Source organism: Apis dorsata, unplaced genomic scaffold, assembly GCF_000469605.1.
Source record: "Apis dorsata unplaced genomic scaffold, Apis dorsata 1.3 scaffold_1121, whole genome shotgun sequence".
Taxonomy (NCBI): domain Eukaryota; kingdom Metazoa; phylum Arthropoda; class Insecta; order Hymenoptera; family Apidae; genus Apis; species Apis dorsata.
The window spans coordinates 150,471-168,633 of NW_006264219.1; the positions used below are offsets into that span (position 1 = coordinate 150,471).

Consider the following 18,163-nt stretch of genomic DNA (forward strand, 5'->3'; position numbering starts at 1 on the left):
TAATCCACTTTTACATTTAATTCTAAACACTAAAGTCCGAAATGTATATTGATTTTTGATAATATCCAAAATATAACATCATATAAGATTATAAGATTTCGGATTATAATTAGACAAAATGGGATATATTACAGCAATAATAGACAAAATATATATTTCATTTTAATATAACATAGATGCAGGCGGCCACCTTGCAGTGCGGCGGCCGCATTCTTATCTAGCCTAACAGATACCAATTCATACGACATAGATCTATGCACCCGGTATAACTTTGTTTTTGAACTGTTGTATAGGTTAGGCTAGATAAGAATGCGGCCGCCGTTTATGTTCATACTAGATTAAATTTAATAAATGTTTAAATTTTTTAATTTCTTCATAAAAAGAATAATTTTCCATAGAATATTTTTTATATTTTTATAATTTATTAATTTAAAATAAATATTTTTTATTATATTTTTTTGTTTAACTTAAAATAAATAAAATGCAATTTATAGAATACACGAACTTATATATTGTTTCTATTGAATTTTATCTATTATTGCAAAAAAATTGTGGTTTCATTTAGACAAAATTAGAATTGTTTAATTCGGATTTCTTTGTAATATATATATATATATAATATATGTACATATATGTGTATATTCCATATACATATATGTGTAAAACTTCACGTGTAAAACTCGATAAACATGTGACAATATCAATAGTAATTTTTTGCTAAATGCTATTTTATAATACATTAATGAATATAAAAAATATTTAGCTAATTTTTTCAGAATAAATGAAGAAAAGAATTCTGGATATACATTGAATACGTTGAATATGATATTTAATTCCAAATTCTGAATGATTGAATCGCGAAACGTTTGAAATCATAGAGGGAAAGGATAGGACTATGAACATCGATCGAGCATTCAAGTCGCTATCTTGCGGCGTTTATAAGTATTACGAATGCCGTGGTACGAAATCGAAAAATGGCCGTTTCATCGGTGTTTGACGAGATCTAGTACAGCTTTCATGAACATATTCGATATGTCTTATTCGTGGTGAAGAAAGTGATTATAAGAATAGAACGAATAGTGTAATATTAATACAAAAAAAGTAAAATTACGAGCGATCGATTGACCGCCTTTGAGTGAAAGAAGCTGATAGGGTCGGAGGGGTGGGGTAGGGTGGGGTGTGGTAGGGTGAGAGTGAGGGAGGGTGAACGAAGAGAAGGAAAGAAAGGGATACGAAAGGGTGAGGTGAAGATAGAAACTAGCGGGAAGGGGAAGAAATAGTGGTAGAAAGAATTGAGGAAAAAGGGGAAAAGAAAAGAGATGCAAACGGGAAGTGCGGGATCGTGAAATAACGCACTGCCTAAGAAGAGTTTGGATTGTGTAGAAACGTCATCAACGATTACCAGGCGACATTGTTAGTGGAAATGAAATATTAATCATATTTGGATTGGTTGGTGCGTGCGCGAAGAAGATAGAAAAGACCATACATATAATAAAAAGTTCTGCAATGAGTTTTTAAAATCAAAAAAGCAAAGCTACATTTTTTTCTATATACTTTCCTTTTTAACTTATAGTTATTAGATTCGATCTTGTTCGACTCTATATAATAAAAGTTAATCTAAATTAGAACATATTAGCAACTTGTATAAATTTTCTTCTTGATAGTTATTGCTGGAAATAATATAAATCTATAAGCGATTAGGCTGAAAAAAAAAGAATTGAATATGACACTAAGTGACGGGTCGAACGTAGTTAAACGATTGGTAGAATAGACAATCGCCCCCTTCATACCCGCTGCACCCTTTACTCGCACGTAATCATGGCTGCATAACACAGGGCGCTCAATATCGACCAATTTTCTACTATAATATGTTTTAGGTTAAAAACCTAACCTGTCACAGCCGCAGGGTGTGTCGTTTGTCTCACACTGACAGCTGTAAAGTTTGCTGCATCGAATCATTTCACATTCAGCTACTCGCATTGCGCCGATAAATTTCGATTATCCTTCCATCTTTATATCTATTCTTGCTTGCTTGCATCGTCGCTTGTCGCATATCAGACAAAGACTAATAGAAGATTATCAGCATGCGAATATTCCTTTTAAATTTTAACGAATCTAGTAATAGGATTCGCTTACGCTTTTTAGGCATCCTGATCATTCTACCACTTTGCAGCCGAGGAATGTAGGCGACGAAAGTACGGATCAGAATAATAATATAACTATGATGAGTGAGGATCTGCTGCAGCCTGGCCATGTGGTCAAAGATCGTTGGAAAGTTGTAAGTCATTGTATTAGTAAAATTACAACACTATTAATAAATTTTTATATTTTTTAATATATTTATTTTAAATATTTTTATTATTTATTTTAATTTACAATGATTTTTTATCATTTGTATTTATATAGGTCAAGAGAATAGGAGGTGGTGGATTTGGTGAAATTTATGAAGGGGTAGATTTTATGACTAGAGAACAGGTTGCATTGAAGGTAGAATCAGCACGTCAATCAAAACAAGTTCTTAAAATGGAAGTAGCAGTATTGAAAAAACTTCAGGGTTTGTTATTGTTTTATATGATTAAATTAGATAATTTAACATAAAAATATACTTTACTCTTTGATAATGCAAATATAATAAATTTAATAATATACATTATTTAATATGTATTATTATATATATTATTATATATATTATAATATATATTATTATTTTAAAACATTTATTTATAATATATGATATTTGTTAATGAATATTTTTAATTATTGTTATAGGTCGGGAACATGTATGCAGGTTTATAGGTTGTGGTCGTAATGATCGATTCAATTATGTTGTGATGCAATTACAAGGAAAAAATTTGGCTGAATTACGGCGTGCTCAGCCTCGAGGTGCTTTTTCATTGTCTACCACTCTACGTTTAGGACTTCAAATTCTTAAAGCAATTGAAAGTATACATCGTGTAGGCTTTCTTCATAGAGATATTAAACCTGTAAGTATATTTTAATTTCTCTGTTTTTTCAGAATAGTTGTTTATTTCAAAATATTTTTCATAATTCAATTTTTATTGAACTTTCAATAATTTATTCTCAATCTATAGATATTGATAATGATTTTGATGTTGTATTTTATTTTCTTTTGCATTGATATAAATATCTTCATTTGACTGATTAGGCAACATGTTATTTAAAATTGATTTTTATCATTTATTTATATTACGACCAGATTGTATACTATCAAATGAAATAAAATTCATGTACACTATTTAAAAGGTAATATAAATAATTTATGAATATAATATTATATAATATACTAACTTATTTCTTGATAATTAATAATTGATATTTGCAGTCAAACTTTTCAATGGGACGACTTCCACATACCTCGAAGTTGGTTTATATGTTAGATTTTGGTTTGGCTCGTCAATTCACGACGGGTACTGGTGAAGTTAGACCACCTCGTAGTGCGGCAGGATTTAGAGGAACCGTCCGGTACGCATCTGTGAATGCGCACAAAAATAAAGAAATGGGCAGACACGACGATTTGTGGTCATTATTTTATATGCTAGTAGAATTTGTTAATGGTCAACTTCCATGGCGAAAAATAAAGGATAAAGAACAGGTATATATATTATAGATGCTATAAATTTTTGATTTAATTACACATTTTTTTGATTACAAATAAGTGATTATGTTTAAATTTTAATGTGGGTTTCTTCTATCTCCTTCCTCTTCTTTTCTCTTTTCTCTTTTTTTCTCCTACGATTTTCATTCCTTTTCCCTTTTTCGACTTCTTCTATCTTTCGTTTCTTCATCTAGGTTGGTCTTATGAAAGAAAAGTACGATCATCGTTTACTTTTAAAACATCTTCCAGCGGATCTTCGTGTATTTCTAGAACATATTCAGGTATGCATTTATAAAAATTTTTAGTATGATATTTTTATTATTCAATATCAATATGTAATATTTAAAATTTAATAAATAATAATAATATTTTTCCTTAAATTGTATTCTCTCTTAATTAAATGCATGTATACGAACAGTGAAAGAAATATCCTTTTTAGAGTTTGGGATATGCAGATAAACCAGATTATGCAATGCTGGCAGGTTTATTTGAACGTTGCTTGAAACGTAGAGGAGTGAAAGCTACTGATCCCTATGATTGGGAGAAACCATTTATATCGAATGAAAGTTTACCAACCACTAGATCTCTACCTAGTAATCATCAGGTCGCTATACCTCCAGTATTGACCACAGCAACTACGATTAATCAACCACCAACTACACCAAATGTCGATACAAATAATCAAGAAAATGTTGAACCTGATAACAGAAAAGAATTAGACGTAAGATTAAATAATATTTTAATATTTACGCATATGTTAATAACTAGTATAAGAATTAAATATAAATGATATATTTAAATATACTTTTTACAGGCACAAATGGATTATGAAAGTATATGTAGAAGAAATAAACAACGAGGAGTAGAAGGATCTTCGGTGCCGTTTACATCAGCTATCAGCAATCATGGCCGAGATAAAAATTGTAACGCGACGATACCTACGATGGACAATACTCATCAACAAGCTGGACAACAAGCTCAAGGTTATTAAATTTAATATTGAAATTTCATTGCTTTTTAACAAATTTTTATATTATAAATTAATTATATTAATTAATATATTATAATTTTAATTATAGTATTTGTACTAATTATAGTAATTTGTATCTTTTTATTATTTTATTTTTATAGATTCACCTAAAAAGAGGCGTGCAGTTTCAATGGCAGCAGAACCACAAACAGGGGTGGTAGACAATGAAGAAGATGCATTAATGGCTTCCGCTCGTTCCGCTTCAGAAGTTCCTCGCAATAAAGTTGGAGTCAATGCTGCAGCACCATTAAGGAAATCTGCAAGTGGTGCAACATTTGCTAGATTACGAGTCACACCTGCAGTTGAAACAGCGCCTGGCGAACCTCCCAGTCCTCGAGTACAAACCGAAGTTGATGCTTCTTACTGTTCCTATGATGTTACTAATCCAAAATATGTTGGCAATCAGAGTCCTGTGCGTAATGTTTCGGATTTATTACATCCCAATTATAAAGAAATAGTTTTCATTTAAGTGTTATCTTTGTATTTCTCATAGGTAACGGAACAGAGAGAACCATTAAAAAGAGAACCACGAAGAAGAACAGAAGGACGTCAACAGACAAGAACTAATCGTGCTGCAATAAGAGACTATTCCATTACTCAATTCGCACAGATAGATGATGATAATGTATCAGCATTACAACAAGTAACTAAAGGTGGTGGTGGTTTGACACTGGCTTCTCAATGGAAATCACAATTCGATGATTCTGAAGAGACTGATAATGAATGGAAAGGAGAAAATTTACAAAGTCCAGAACATAAAGGAATTACTATGCCAGTTATGGTTCCACAGGTAAAATTTTAAATATTATATTTTGTTATTGATTATGATTTAATATTTGGATTACAAGTATTAAGAACTGTGTAAAATGAATTTTTTTATTATCCATTAAGAAATTTTCATGAACTTTACACATTATTATTATTACACATATATGAACACACTCGCACGTATACAATTTTTTTTAAATATATACAATTACAAGTGTGTGTATTGATATTTTAGCTATCTGGCCCATATTGATGTCTTCCATTGATGCGCTTCTTACGTTCTACAATCGAATTGAGACCTCTTTATATATCATTATTAAGCTTTTTGTTTTTTTCTGTATTTCGTATTTTTTCTTTTTAACACTCGTTTTTTTAACTTTGCGATATATTTTTTGTGTTTTAGAAATTAACTTTTCATCATTTCCTAATTTTGTCAAATATTTTATCCTTCGCATTAACGGAAAAATATAATTAGATACACACACGTTTCTAAACAACGTGATACTTGTGTTCAAATAAAAAGCACATAGCGTTAGAAACGCATGCTTTATATTATATTGAAGTAGATTAAAAAAAAATATTGATCAAAAGATTATTGCGTATTCCATTTCGTATTGTCTATTGTACAAACATTTGTCATTAGTTTGATTTGAAAAACAAATATCGAAGTAAAATGCGAACGTCAATTTGATTTTATAAAATTTCTACATACAGTCAACAGTTGGTAGTGATGCTGTAACAATCGCAACTTCAGTGCCTGCATCTATCGATGCGAAAACGACAGTAATTCAATCAATGTCGATCGCGCCTCAACATTCAATAATACCAACTGCTCTCTCTCGAATAAGTGAAGATTCTACAAAGCCTACAGTTCCTCACAGGTGTTTAAACATTGCTGGTATTGAAAAATATCCAGATCTCCAAGGCGCACTTCCTCGCGCTTGGAGTGTTCCTGCATTGGCACCGCATGTTCGTGCTTACCTCGAAGCACCATTGGTATGTAATCTATTTATTATTATATTTGAATTATATTATAACTCAAATATTGAGTTTAATATAAAATTTATGAATATTTATATCCTTTATTGTATTGAAAAATATGTTATGTATGAATATATATCGTTTTCTAATATTAGGTTCAACAAGCTGCATTCGATGATCTACTATATGAAGTCGATGTCATGAGAAATATAGCAACACGTTATGATGAACCGAGACAAAGTCCTCCATTACGAAGGGCGAGTGTTCCAGCAGTTGCTTTTTCTCCACCTAACACAATACCTAGTACACCTGGAGGAGAAGAAGAAGAGGAAGCAGTAGCAGGAAGACTGGAAATTAGAGTAGTAGATGCAACAGGTGGTGCAACTGTTGTACAAACAACTGCAGATAGAGAACCATTGCAAAGTAAATATGTATTTTTTTTAAAAATTACATTTCTGAAAAATAATATTAGAATATTATTATTCTGATTTTCTTGATCATTATCATTATCATTATCATTATCATTATCATTATCATTATCATTATCATTATCATTTTTTTGATTGTACATTCATTTTCAATGCAATTTCATAGGAAAAATGACAAACGGTACAGTAGATAGCCCAGCTAGTCCAAAACCAGAAAGAGAAGAATCATCGATATTCGATACTGCTGAAAATCGAGCATCTATTGATGATGTTATGCATAAGGAAAACAGCACTATCACTGCCTCGACAACCATACCGAATATATTACCACTTCGTGAATATAAGGATGATAAAGAAAAGGAGGCTTCTAATAGGACTCATAATACTATCAGTAAAATTCCAATTCCGGTTAAAAGTCCTAGATGTTCGTTATCGGAGTCAACTCCAGAAACGAATACACAAAATACCCGGAGTGGTGTGGGGAATGAAATAGAAAAATCATCTACACCTGTGGCTATAACCAGGGAAAAAGATGCTAGTTAGTAAGATTTTTTTTTAGCTTATATGTAATTTTATAATTCTATCTTTTTGAATTCAAATGTGATGTTTAACATTGTACGGATCTGATTTTACGAATCTCACGAGTTTAAGCTCTTTGAAATTGATAAGTGATAAGTTTGAACTATTTGAGTGCAATGTATTCTCTGATGCTTATTATTAACGTTTGTCACGGTAAAAATTACGGTAAAAAACTAAAAAGACATTGTTTGATTTTCAATTTGAATTTCGTATGCAATGACGTATGCGATTTTGTGAAGATATATATCAAAATTTTAAGAAAGAATCATTTTTCGTAGAAATTACAATGAAAAATAATCATAAAAAACGTATTTATAATCATCAGTTTAAAAAATTGTAGTTTCAAAGTAATTGCATTCAACTTATATAACTGTTATAAATTATTTAGTCACAATTTTTTTTTCTCTTCTCTTTTCTATAAAAGAGTCCAATTAAATACGCCACAGTATCATTATCATTCAAAAATTATACATCTTTCGTTTAAATATTTCTTTTCACTTTTCAACATTTTAATGTACTCGTGCGCTTCTGTGCGTGTGTGCGTGTATGTGTGTGTGTGTGCGCACATATTCGTTATTCAGCAAGTATATGGTGAAGATTTTAAAAGCACACACATTATTAAGCAAAAGAGGATAAGGGAGGGAAAGGAAATGGAAAATTGTATTTTTCGCGTTTTGGACGCCAATTTATCACGATTAAAATTGAGCACAGCTTCTTAGCGATACTAATATTGCCAAATTTTAGCTGTCAAAGGCAAACGCTTGACAGTGGAGGTATTGCGACGCTGCTTGGCATTACCTGATGAATCATCGATCTTTTCATCTTTAACGGCTAATTCGACAGAAGATGAAAATTTAACTGGATGTACTCCTGCGTTACGTCGTCGAAGACAAAGCGAAAAATATGTGACCGATGCCAGTCAACTAAACTTGCGATTTCAAAGACCGCAACGCAGGATCAGATCTCATTCTGAAGTATTATCTAAATTTTCTCCTAGAGGAATACCTTCGCATCTTTTGGCAGAAACGGCTAAACGAACCGATGAAAGTAGCGATAATGATTCTGATAATAGTGGTCCACCAAATGCTCAACCTCCACCACCACCTACATCTTTGCCACCACATGTTGCAGAAAATAATGCTAGGTATATAAACTTTTTTTTTTTTTACATATAGAATAATTTAATCGATCATTTTAATTATCAATTATTAATTTACTTTTATTATAGATGTCGTAGGTTTCGACCTATATCAGATGGGACAATAATCAGTAAAGAATGGTGAGATACAACATCAAAAACGAATTCAAGTATTTGTTTGTATCAAAGATTAACAGACATTTGCGATCTATTCATTTGGATATATGGAATCCTTCTTTACGCGTGAGAGAAGACAAGAAAGTAATATTAATTACAATGATTTAATTCAAAATGTCACATACAGTTTGTTAACTTTTCTGTGTAGGAAAAGCATAAAAAATCTTATATGAGAAACTATTGCTTTCTTAGATAAAGCAATTTTGGTAAAGTGCTAAACATTACAGCAAAATGAATATGAGTCGAAGAAATATAATGGAATCTGCATGACAAGTGAGTTAGAAATTCTTCTAGATCAAACTATTCACAAATGTGTATTTGATTCAGCTGTAAGACTCTGTAAAAATATTATATGAATTGGTGGTGCTTCAAAGAATGTACTTCCTAGTCTAGAAAGGTATGTGACAATATGATAAAACTCATTGAATAATTATCATCATTAAGACAGAATTGAAAATAGAAACGGATTTTTCATAAGAAAAAAAAAAGAAATATTTTTATTTGAAATGACTATCTCTCTCTTTTCTCATTCATTGCTCTCTAATTATTATTCTATTATCATTATCATCATCATCAATACTATTATCATTATCATTATCTTCTTTTTCTTCTTCTACTTATTATTATTCCTTATCTTACTTGTCTTCCCTTTTTCATTTTTTCAAATGCATAGTTTCTTCCACAGAAGGTTCCTTATTTTCTAAAATATTCCATCTTACTATTTTTTGCACTTTAGAAAAAACTATATTATGAAATTTTATTTTATTTTTTCAATATAAACAAAGATTGTGACTGTTATATTAATTATGGTGAAAACAGAGATTCATATGTATAGACAAATTATTGAAAATATTTTTTTTACATTATTTTACCATTGAGCAATTTATTTATTGAGTTATTTTACAATTAAATAAAAATTTTTCTAGTATTTTTCTTATAAAAACAATATATAATAATTAGAATTAATATTAAAAATATAAAATGATATGAACTATTATACCATATTATTTTAAATAGCAGTTTTATATGAATTTTTTTTAATTATATCCTAATAATGGTATTCTTTGAAAAACCACCATTACAATTAATAAAAGTTAGTAAAAAACAATTGTTAACATAAAGATAACAATGATAATTGTTAACATAAAAGTTCTTGAGCAAATGTATATCTCATCCGAATTATCTTTTTATGATATGTAACGTATTAGCGATTTGCTTACACTAAAGCTATCGCAAGAGATAGTTAAATTCAGTTAAGAGATCACGATTTACCACTTGTCAATATAAGGAAGCCTTCGATTGGATGAAAACATTTTATCATCAAGATTTAAGCGATGAAAAAACATGTACGAATGAATAATTCACTCAGAAGAGAATGTGTAGTTAGATTACATATAATCACGCGTATTTGTCTTGCACTTCCCAATAACGCGATTTTTCCAAACAGTTATAAATCCGCAATCGAAACAAACATAGTGATGCGTAAAACTAGTCAAGTAGAATCCTTTAGCATTCTATTAATGAAACCAAATTTGCGTATAGAATTATAAATATTATACTTGTACAAAATAGTTTAGGATTTATTTTGTGCAATGATCGAAATAACGTTAAAGATACGATACGATAGATAGCTTTAAGTTGACGTCGCGGAAGTCGTTTCGCGGTATGAAAACAAGTGTGCAGTATGCGCGAGTAAAAACTACGAAACTATCGTAGAATAAAATGAGAAATGGAGTGATGCGAGTCTATACGAGTGCTTATTAATTGTATACGTATAAACGCGAATGCGATACGTATGTTATTATATTTGTCCGTGCGCTCGTTTTGAAATTTAAGACAAATTCATCCGAAATTTTTTGTGAAAATGTACGTAATTTCACAATAGAAATGGGCCAGCGATGAATACTTTGTAAATCGGTAATGAATCTGTAATCAAAGATCAAGTGTATGTTTGAATGTAAACAAACACGCATAATACAGCTGGATGTATCTCTAATCTAGTATATTTGGATGTATCTTCAATCTATAATGAAAAAATATCGTAAGTTACTTATACTACCATAATTCACCTTTGCACTCTTAGAACAATAAAGAAACAGTGTTTTGTTTTTAAAAGTACATATAATTTATCATTGATGCATTATTTAAGCGAAAGTAAATTCGATTAAAATTCAAAGAACTGTAAAGCACATTTAATAAATCTCGCGCATAACTGTTACACACATTTTTTCCATATAAAAAAAAACATTTTCCATAGATGTCAACATATTCTTTAATTTACTTTGTAAGTTTTAATGGATTACAAGGAGAAATAAATGATATATAATAAAATTATCGATATATAGTTATATTTTCGAAATTAATAAATATAATTACATACATGAAATGTTTGTTTAAAGATAATTGACAGCAAAAATTTATAATTTCAAATAAAAAACAAAATTATGATTTGATGAATAAAAATTATTGTTATCTTAATTTTAAATAATAAAAAATAAATAACTAATCTAAATTTGAATAATTATGTTATATTACAATTGTAGGTTATTGAAATAACCTATAATTTTGGTGTTCATGTATGTATTTATATATTTCGATATTAATATAAATATATACTATCTATATTAATCATTTTTGAGTATTATATATTGTTAATTGTTCTACCATTTTATTTAATAATAAATAATTAATTTAAATTAAAATAATTATATTGTTAAGTTACAATTGTAATTCATTGAAATAATTATAGTTTTTAAGTTCATGTATGTATTTGTATATATTATTATGTTCATGTATATTTAGATATTAATATAAGTATATATCTATATCGATCTTACTTTTGACTATTATATAATTGTATATATTTATTAATTGTTTTTTATTCAATTGATGATTATATATATATAAGAAATATGAATGAATATAAATCTAAAAAAATACATACCGATAATTTTTATTTTTTCTAAATTTCTAATTTAGAAATGTTTCAAAATACTTTAGAAAATTTACTAGTATTTGATAATATTATTATTATTAATATATATTAGATATATATCTTGTAGTAAATATCTAGAATGATTTATATATTTTATTTTACTTTCACTACTAGTTACTTTTCATAAACTAGTTATTTTAATTATTTATTAAAATTATCATATTATTATATATTGATAAAAAATATTATTCTTTTAATAAATAAATAATTTAATTTAATTAATATTAATGAAAAAAATATTGATAAATTCTATTTACTTTAATCCAAGTCAATCATATTAAATTTATTAAATTTACATTAAATACATTAAATCATTCAATATTAATTAAATAAAAAAGAATTTGATTTCTATTTAATAATAGAATATCAAATATGTAAATGATGAAAATGAAAAAAATGTTTAAATATTACTAAATGTTTTATAAAGTATAAGTTGAACATATATATATATATATAACATCAAATGACAATATGTAACATAACCTCTTTTTTAGTAAAAGGTAAGAAAAAATATTAACGAATGAAGGAATTGAAAATATACTAGATTGAAATGAAAATTTTATTAAAATATTATTATAATCAATAAGATAAATTATAAATATAAAATAATAGTGAAATATATATTTAATATATTTTTATTTCAGAAAATGCTATCTTTGATTAGATATCTAAATAATCGTAAATTTTTGAGTCTTATTTGTATTCCTATTGCTGCTGTTGGTTATTATATAGAAGGACTTCTATCTGATCGTTATACACCTCCAACTGCACCAATAATGGAACAACGTGAAGAAAGATTATTAGCCAATATGAATTCTATGCCTGATGAAAAAAGGCATTCTCCATTGGAAATTAATCTTCCACCATCATTATCTGTATAATTATTAGCATAAACTAAGTATATGATCAAAAAAATGTATAATATAAAGAAAAAATTTAGTTCCATTCATATAAAATCAAAAATATAATTTTAATATATGATTATTATATTTTATTAATATGATTTAATAAAAATTAGTACAATAATTAATTTTATCAATAAGAATTAAGTTATGAAAAATTGATATATTTTTTAAACAATTATTCCAAATTTGTATACAACAATATGGTGATAAACTTTTCCAGGTTCAAGTATACTATTAGGAAAATTTTCCTACAAACAATACAAGAATATTAGTTTAAAATATCTGTAAATTTTAATTAAATCGTCTATCAACAATCTGATTTCTTTTAAATTTTAATATGTTTATGTTTTTTTAAATATATTATAAAATAATATTTCTGTACTTACATGATTAATCGCATTCGGATAATTTTGCGTTTCTAAACAAAACGCGGCATGTTTAAAGTATTCGCTTCCATTCTTTCCTCGAATACCTGTACCAGTAGATTCAGGAAGAAAGTTAGCGGTATAAAATTGTATTCCAGGTTGATTTGAAAAAACTTTTAAATATCTGCCAGAAGTTGGATGTAAAACAGTAGCAACTAGATTTTTTTCATTTTCAGTATTGTTCATCGTTAAACAAAAATTATAATCGTAACCACCTCCTGGTATTTTGTCAATGATATCTCCAAGTATGGTTGAATTTCTCAAGTCCATTACAGAATCATCGACAGAACGAATTTCTCCAGTGGGAATACTTTCGGCATCGGTGACTGTCCAGTGATCCGCATTTATAGTAAATTGATGTTTATATAGTTCACATGCGTTACCAGTCTGAAATTTATTCAATCAGAGGTAATTATAAGATAAATTATAATGTACTAAAAGAAATACATCTTGCATGTGAATGTTGCATTTAATGATAAAATTTTTCTACGTTCGAATGACAAAGTAATAAACAAAATAATGAATTTTTAAATATTTACGAACATGGCCAGCTAAATTGAAATAACTATGATTAGTTAAGTTAATAGGAGTAGCTTTGGTAACGAAGACTTTCATTTCGATACATAATTCTCCATCTTTGGTTAATTGAAAAATGACTGAAGCTATGGTATCACCAGGATAACCTTCATCACCGTCTTCACTTAATAAAGACAATACAAGTTGATTATATTGAACATCCGCATGCCATATTTTTGAATTCCAACCCTTGGTACCACCATGAAGATGATTTTGTCCTTCATTTTTAGTTAAATGATATTTTTTCCCCTTTAGAGTAAATTCTCCTTTTTTTATACGATTTGCAACTCTTCCTACTGTTGCACCAAAATATGGGTTATAAGGCATCATATATTCTATAAAAAAAATCGGATTAAATATAATATTAATAAAATTTAAATATATTTTTTATTTAAAACAAAAAAAAATAAAAGAAAAAATAATAAAAAATGAAATACTAAATTAAAAAAAGTTTCATACAACATATTTTAATTATTACGTATATTATGTATTTTATCATTGTTACTACGAAATCATTCATATTTTATCATATGAATACTACGAAAAATGAATTAAGTAATAAAAAGATATAAAAATTTAACTTATACCTTCTATGCTATCAAAACCCAAGACGATGTCTGCTATATTTCCATATTTATCTGGTATTCTAATAGATGTTATCGTCGCACCATACGTTATAATATCTACTTCTTGACCCACTTTATTTTTTAAAGTATATTTTTCTATGCTTCGATTACCGATACATCCCCATTGTACAACAGATATTAACTCTTTACCGTCTGAATCCATAATCGATCTATGCAATACAAAATTAAATGAACTTATATACAATACAAAATGAAATGTACATGAAATTCGTTTAACTGAATTGAATCTAATATTTAACTTACATACATATGCTGCGCGATATTTCATGCATATGTGTTATAATGTGTTATAATTGTGTTACGATTGAAGATTAAACTTAGATAGGATAATAAAGTATATATAATATAATTGAAAAAATTCAACAATAAAAGAGATTTGTAATAACAATCTTATATTCCAAGATTTTATTGTTTTAATTAATTTAAACGAATTCTGCGAATTGAAATTTGAATTAAATCTAGATAATTATAAAAAAATAAAACTCAATATCATGTAAATAATTTATAATTAATCTGATTTGCTTTTTATTTTTATTTATAAAATTAAAGGTAAATATATTCTTACTTGAGTAATAGAAGAACTATTACGGCTATATAATGAGGAAACTGCGTTGACATAGCTACTAGCAACATCGTAATGAAGTTATTTAAACACTGGAACTTTTGAAAGGCTTGTCTTATATATATATATATATATTACAAGTTTAAATCTTGTATCATGATATATATAAATTGTGTATATTTTATTTTTATGTCTAAAATTATTTCATCTAGGTAAAAAATATATTAAAAATAAATATAAAAATTAGAAAAAAGACAAGAGATACAATTTACATATTAAATATATATATGTATAAAGTATAATACAACAATTATGTAATTGTTTTATATTATTTAATTAATATGTTATATTATTTATATAATTTATATCAATATAAAAATATTTATCTAATTATTTAATTTTTTTTTCTTTATTTTATGAAGTACCGATTCGAGCATTTAAGCATATATACACATATATTACTTACGTATATAGATGTTTATGAATACAATCATGCGAGAATTTTTTTATTTTATATCTTATGTTGCAAAAATTTCCTAACAAATAAGTTGTTATGAATTTCAGATTCCCTCCTCCTCTTCCAATGGTACTATTGATTTGTTGTATTTTTCTAAATAAGAACAACATTTTTCTGTAATCTTAGTACTTGACATTTCTCTGATATCTGAAACAAAGGAAACTCTCATATTTATTATTTATCGAATAAATTAATAGGGTTCTATTATCATGGTTTGTTTTCAATGATTTCGTTTAGTTATTGATTAATTATATGTTCTTTTTTTCACGATTATTGTTAAATAACGGTTTTGGAACAATTTTAAGATAAATAATTATATCGATAATGCTAAATTTTACAAATCTATAGATTAACGTTATAGTTCGATATTTTTTTTTTTATTCGAGGTTACTGATTGCATCTATATGTATCACATGCATATTACGTATTCTAGTTTGTACTCGCGTGGAAAAAAACTTGTACATATGAAAAAACTTCATATATTACATACATAAAACTTACAAAATATTAATTTATTGAATTAATTTATTAAAATTTATTTATTTAAATTTATTTTCTAATTTAATGTTTTAGATATGAAAAATTATAATTAATTTATTTTTAATAAATTTGAATTTTAATTATTAATATTTAAATATTTATTTTATCTATATTATAAGTTTAACGATAAACAAATGTGCCTATTAAATAATAGATATGAGTATGTTCTTTTTAATTAATAAATAAATTTAACGATAAATAAATATGCTTATTAAATAATAGATATGAATACGACGTTCTTTTTCTTCGTCTTTATTTCAATAAATATAAAAAAATCAAGTCATTTTCAAAGAAAACAATTATTTTTATTAATATATAGATGCATTTTTGTTATAAGAAGATTTGACAATAATGTCTTAATCATGTTAATTGAAAGACAAAAAAATAGAATAAATATTTTTCATACTTCAAAGTTATTTATTTCTGCATAGTTTTTTTTTTTCTTTTCTCTATATTTAATCAGTTTTTATATCTATTTCTAAGAGTATTTCTATTTATATTGTTTTATTAGAAAATTAAAATTGTTTTTAATAGCATATTTTTTCTAAAAATATAATATTATATTTGTAAAATAATATAAATTTAAAATAAAAAAAATAGATTTTGTTAAGATATTATTGATATAAAATAGATGCTTGTATCACAGAATTACATATCACAGGAATATATTCATAGGATATTTTTGAAGGATTGATTCTGAGAAGAAACAAATACAAAAGTTGATGTATAAAAATGTCGATTGAGGTTTATTTATTAAGTTAAGTCTATTTTAAGTTTGCGTTAGATGAAGCGAGGCGAAGATAGAACGACGTTGTGTTATATGATAGAGATAAAATTGTTTCTCATTCTATCTCTGTCTCGTTTCGTCTCATGCAAATTTAAATTGTTTATAATTTAATAAATAAGTTTCAATCTTTTTTTGTATACCAATTTTTATGTTTATTATGGCTTCTAGAATTCATTCTTCAAAAAGAGATCCATAAATATCAATTTTATATATATAAATGATATACAATAACAAGAATGATAATGATGGTACAGTATAGTGGCGCTACCATCGTTTAAAAGTAAAAAAGGAGTAGGAGATATCTGGATGCTATTGGTCGTGTATATTACGCATCGTAGTTTCCTTGAATTGTGTCGCATATTTGTGTCAATTTGTGCACGAATACGAGTTGCGTACGTTAAAAAGTTGTTTGTTCTTTGTTCTATAACCGCGTCTAGTGTATTTGCAAGAGTCACGTAAGAAGTATACGTGAACAAAGTAAGCCTTTGACTATACGCAATTTGTGGATTAAAACTTTAATTTTTTTTATGTGCAATAAGAATAAACATCAACTGTACTCCTACTTTGTTAGTATTGTTATTTTTATCATTATTCAATTACAATTTTTTTTAAAATTAAATTATTCAAATAAATCGAATCATTCGATTATCTTAATTTTTATACGTGGCACGCGACGGTGACTCAACCGTTGAAAGCAAACGTAGAAGTACTTACAGCGCCAGTGAATTTCTATCATAATAGAATTTTTTCTTTAATACATATCTCTTTTTCTCTCTTGCTCCTCTCTTTTCTTTCTTTTTTTATCTTTTTTATATAATTTTTTTAATGATATATGTACAATAGCATATTAATTCTAACGTTATTCTTAATCTATATTGACAAAAAAATTGAAATATTGAGAATTAATCAGTTAAGTACTATTAAAATTGAAGCAGAGTCTAAACTGTTAAAAAAAACGTGGGTGAAACAAGTGAGAGTTGACGACTATTTATGCAAGATTCAATACTACAAATTTCTCGAATAACAAAAGAATCTAAGATGGGTTTGGGAAACAAGGTATGTTCATAATATTTAAGATTATTATTTCTGCCAAAGTATAATTTTGAATCTTTCCTTCGCTTTTCATATAAAATATTTAAATTTAATATTATAATATATTATTTCTTACAAAAAATTTTATAAATAGTTACAAATCTTGAATTTTTTTTCCTATTGTGATAAATTTTTTTTTTAAATTTATAATATTTATAATTTATCAAAAGAGATATCTACTTTTCATAAATATCTACTTTTGTTTTTTTAGTAAATAAATGTAATCTAATAAATATAAAATATATTTTAAAAATTTTTATTTCTTTTATTTTTCAATAAATATATAAATAAAAAAATTGTAATCTTTAAAATTTGGATGGATAAATATAATAATGTATTATTAAAACATATTTCATAATAATAAAAAATTGATTAAAACAATTTGTAAATATGTAATACA

At 26.7% G+C, this 18,163-nt stretch overlaps 4 protein-coding genes across 15 annotated transcripts in view; 3 read left to right on the forward strand and 1 right to left on the reverse strand.

Moving 5' to 3' along the window:
• LOC102681883 (tau-tubulin kinase homolog Asator) overlaps positions 1-9,205 on the forward strand; it is a 12,356-nt gene extending 3,151 nt beyond the window's left edge. Inside the window, exons 1-15 of one of the 7 annotated variants that reach the window (XM_006624766.2) lie at positions 937-1,413; positions 2,146-2,278; positions 2,407-2,554; positions 2,770-2,984; positions 3,344-3,613; positions 3,811-3,897; positions 4,056-4,337; positions 4,431-4,599; positions 4,748-5,058; positions 5,140-5,436; positions 6,129-6,410; positions 6,551-6,818; positions 6,990-7,361; positions 8,147-8,546; positions 8,631-9,205. In XM_006624766.2, the coding sequence (XP_006624829.1) occupies positions 2,222-2,278; positions 2,407-2,554; positions 2,770-2,984; positions 3,344-3,613; positions 3,811-3,897; positions 4,056-4,337; positions 4,431-4,599; positions 4,748-5,058; positions 5,140-5,436; positions 6,129-6,410; positions 6,551-6,818; positions 6,990-7,361; positions 8,147-8,546; positions 8,631-8,685 (3,213 nt within the window). In that variant the 5' untranslated portion in view covers positions 937-1,413; positions 2,146-2,221 and the 3' untranslated portion in view covers positions 8,686-9,205. Of the gene's footprint in view, positions 1-936; positions 1,454-1,479; positions 1,499-1,645; positions 1,936-2,145; positions 2,279-2,406; positions 2,555-2,769; positions 2,985-3,238; positions 3,265-3,343; positions 3,614-3,810; positions 3,898-4,055; positions 4,338-4,430; positions 4,600-4,747; positions 5,059-5,139; positions 5,437-6,128; positions 6,411-6,550; positions 6,819-6,989; positions 7,362-8,146; positions 8,547-8,630 lie in introns of those variants that run through there. The other 6 variants (XM_006624767.2, XM_031514704.1, XM_031514705.1 and 3 more) reach the window with 6 other exon arrangements.
• A 581-nt stretch (positions 9,206-9,786) lies between these two features.
• On the forward strand, positions 9,787-12,833 carry LOC102672130. 2 transcript variants are annotated; one of them, XM_031514708.1, is made up of 2 exons: positions 9,787-10,758; positions 12,357-12,690. In XM_031514708.1, exon 2 carries the CDS (start codon positions 12,360-12,362, stop codon positions 12,591-12,593), a length of 234 nt encoding a protein of 77 aa, XP_031370568.1. In that variant the 5' UTR covers positions 9,787-10,758; positions 12,357-12,359; the 3' UTR covers positions 12,594-12,690. The 2 variants fall into 2 exon arrangements, with proteins under 2 accessions (XP_031370568.1, XP_006624843.1); XM_006624780.2 differs by lacking the exon at positions 9,787-10,758 and adding an exon at positions 11,854-12,212 and having other exon boundaries at positions 12,357-12,833.
• The window catches only part of LOC102671729 (aldose 1-epimerase-like), a 7,689-nt gene continuing 2,203 nt past the window's right edge, over positions 12,678-18,163 (reverse strand). Inside the window, exons 1-6 of one of the 2 annotated variants that reach the window (XM_006624779.2) lie at positions 15,294-15,731; positions 14,831-15,035; positions 14,206-14,414; positions 13,586-13,953; positions 13,004-13,429; positions 12,678-12,865 (exon numbers count right to left, since the gene is read on the reverse strand). In XM_006624779.2, the coding sequence (XP_006624842.1) occupies positions 12,785-12,865; positions 13,004-13,429; positions 13,586-13,953; positions 14,206-14,414; positions 14,831-14,898 (1,152 nt within the window). In that variant the 5' untranslated portion in view covers positions 14,899-15,035; positions 15,294-15,731 and the 3' untranslated portion in view covers positions 12,678-12,784. Of the gene's footprint in view, positions 12,866-13,003; positions 13,430-13,585; positions 13,954-14,205; positions 14,415-14,830; positions 15,036-15,293; positions 15,732-18,163 lie in introns of those variants that run through there. The other variant, XM_006624777.2, reaches the window with a different exon arrangement.
• The window catches only part of LOC102671148 (choline/ethanolamine kinase), a 12,150-nt gene continuing 10,959 nt past the window's right edge, over positions 16,973-18,163 (forward strand). The window contains exons 1-2 of one of the 4 annotated variants that reach the window (XM_006624770.2): positions 16,973-17,237; positions 17,607-17,727. In XM_006624770.2, the coding sequence (XP_006624833.1) occupies positions 17,662-17,727 (66 nt within the window). In that variant the 5' untranslated portion in view covers positions 16,973-17,237; positions 17,607-17,661. Of the gene's footprint in view, positions 17,238-17,603; positions 17,728-18,163 lie in introns of all 4 variants that reach the window. The other 3 variants (XM_006624771.2, XM_006624773.2, XM_006624775.2) reach the window with 3 other exon arrangements.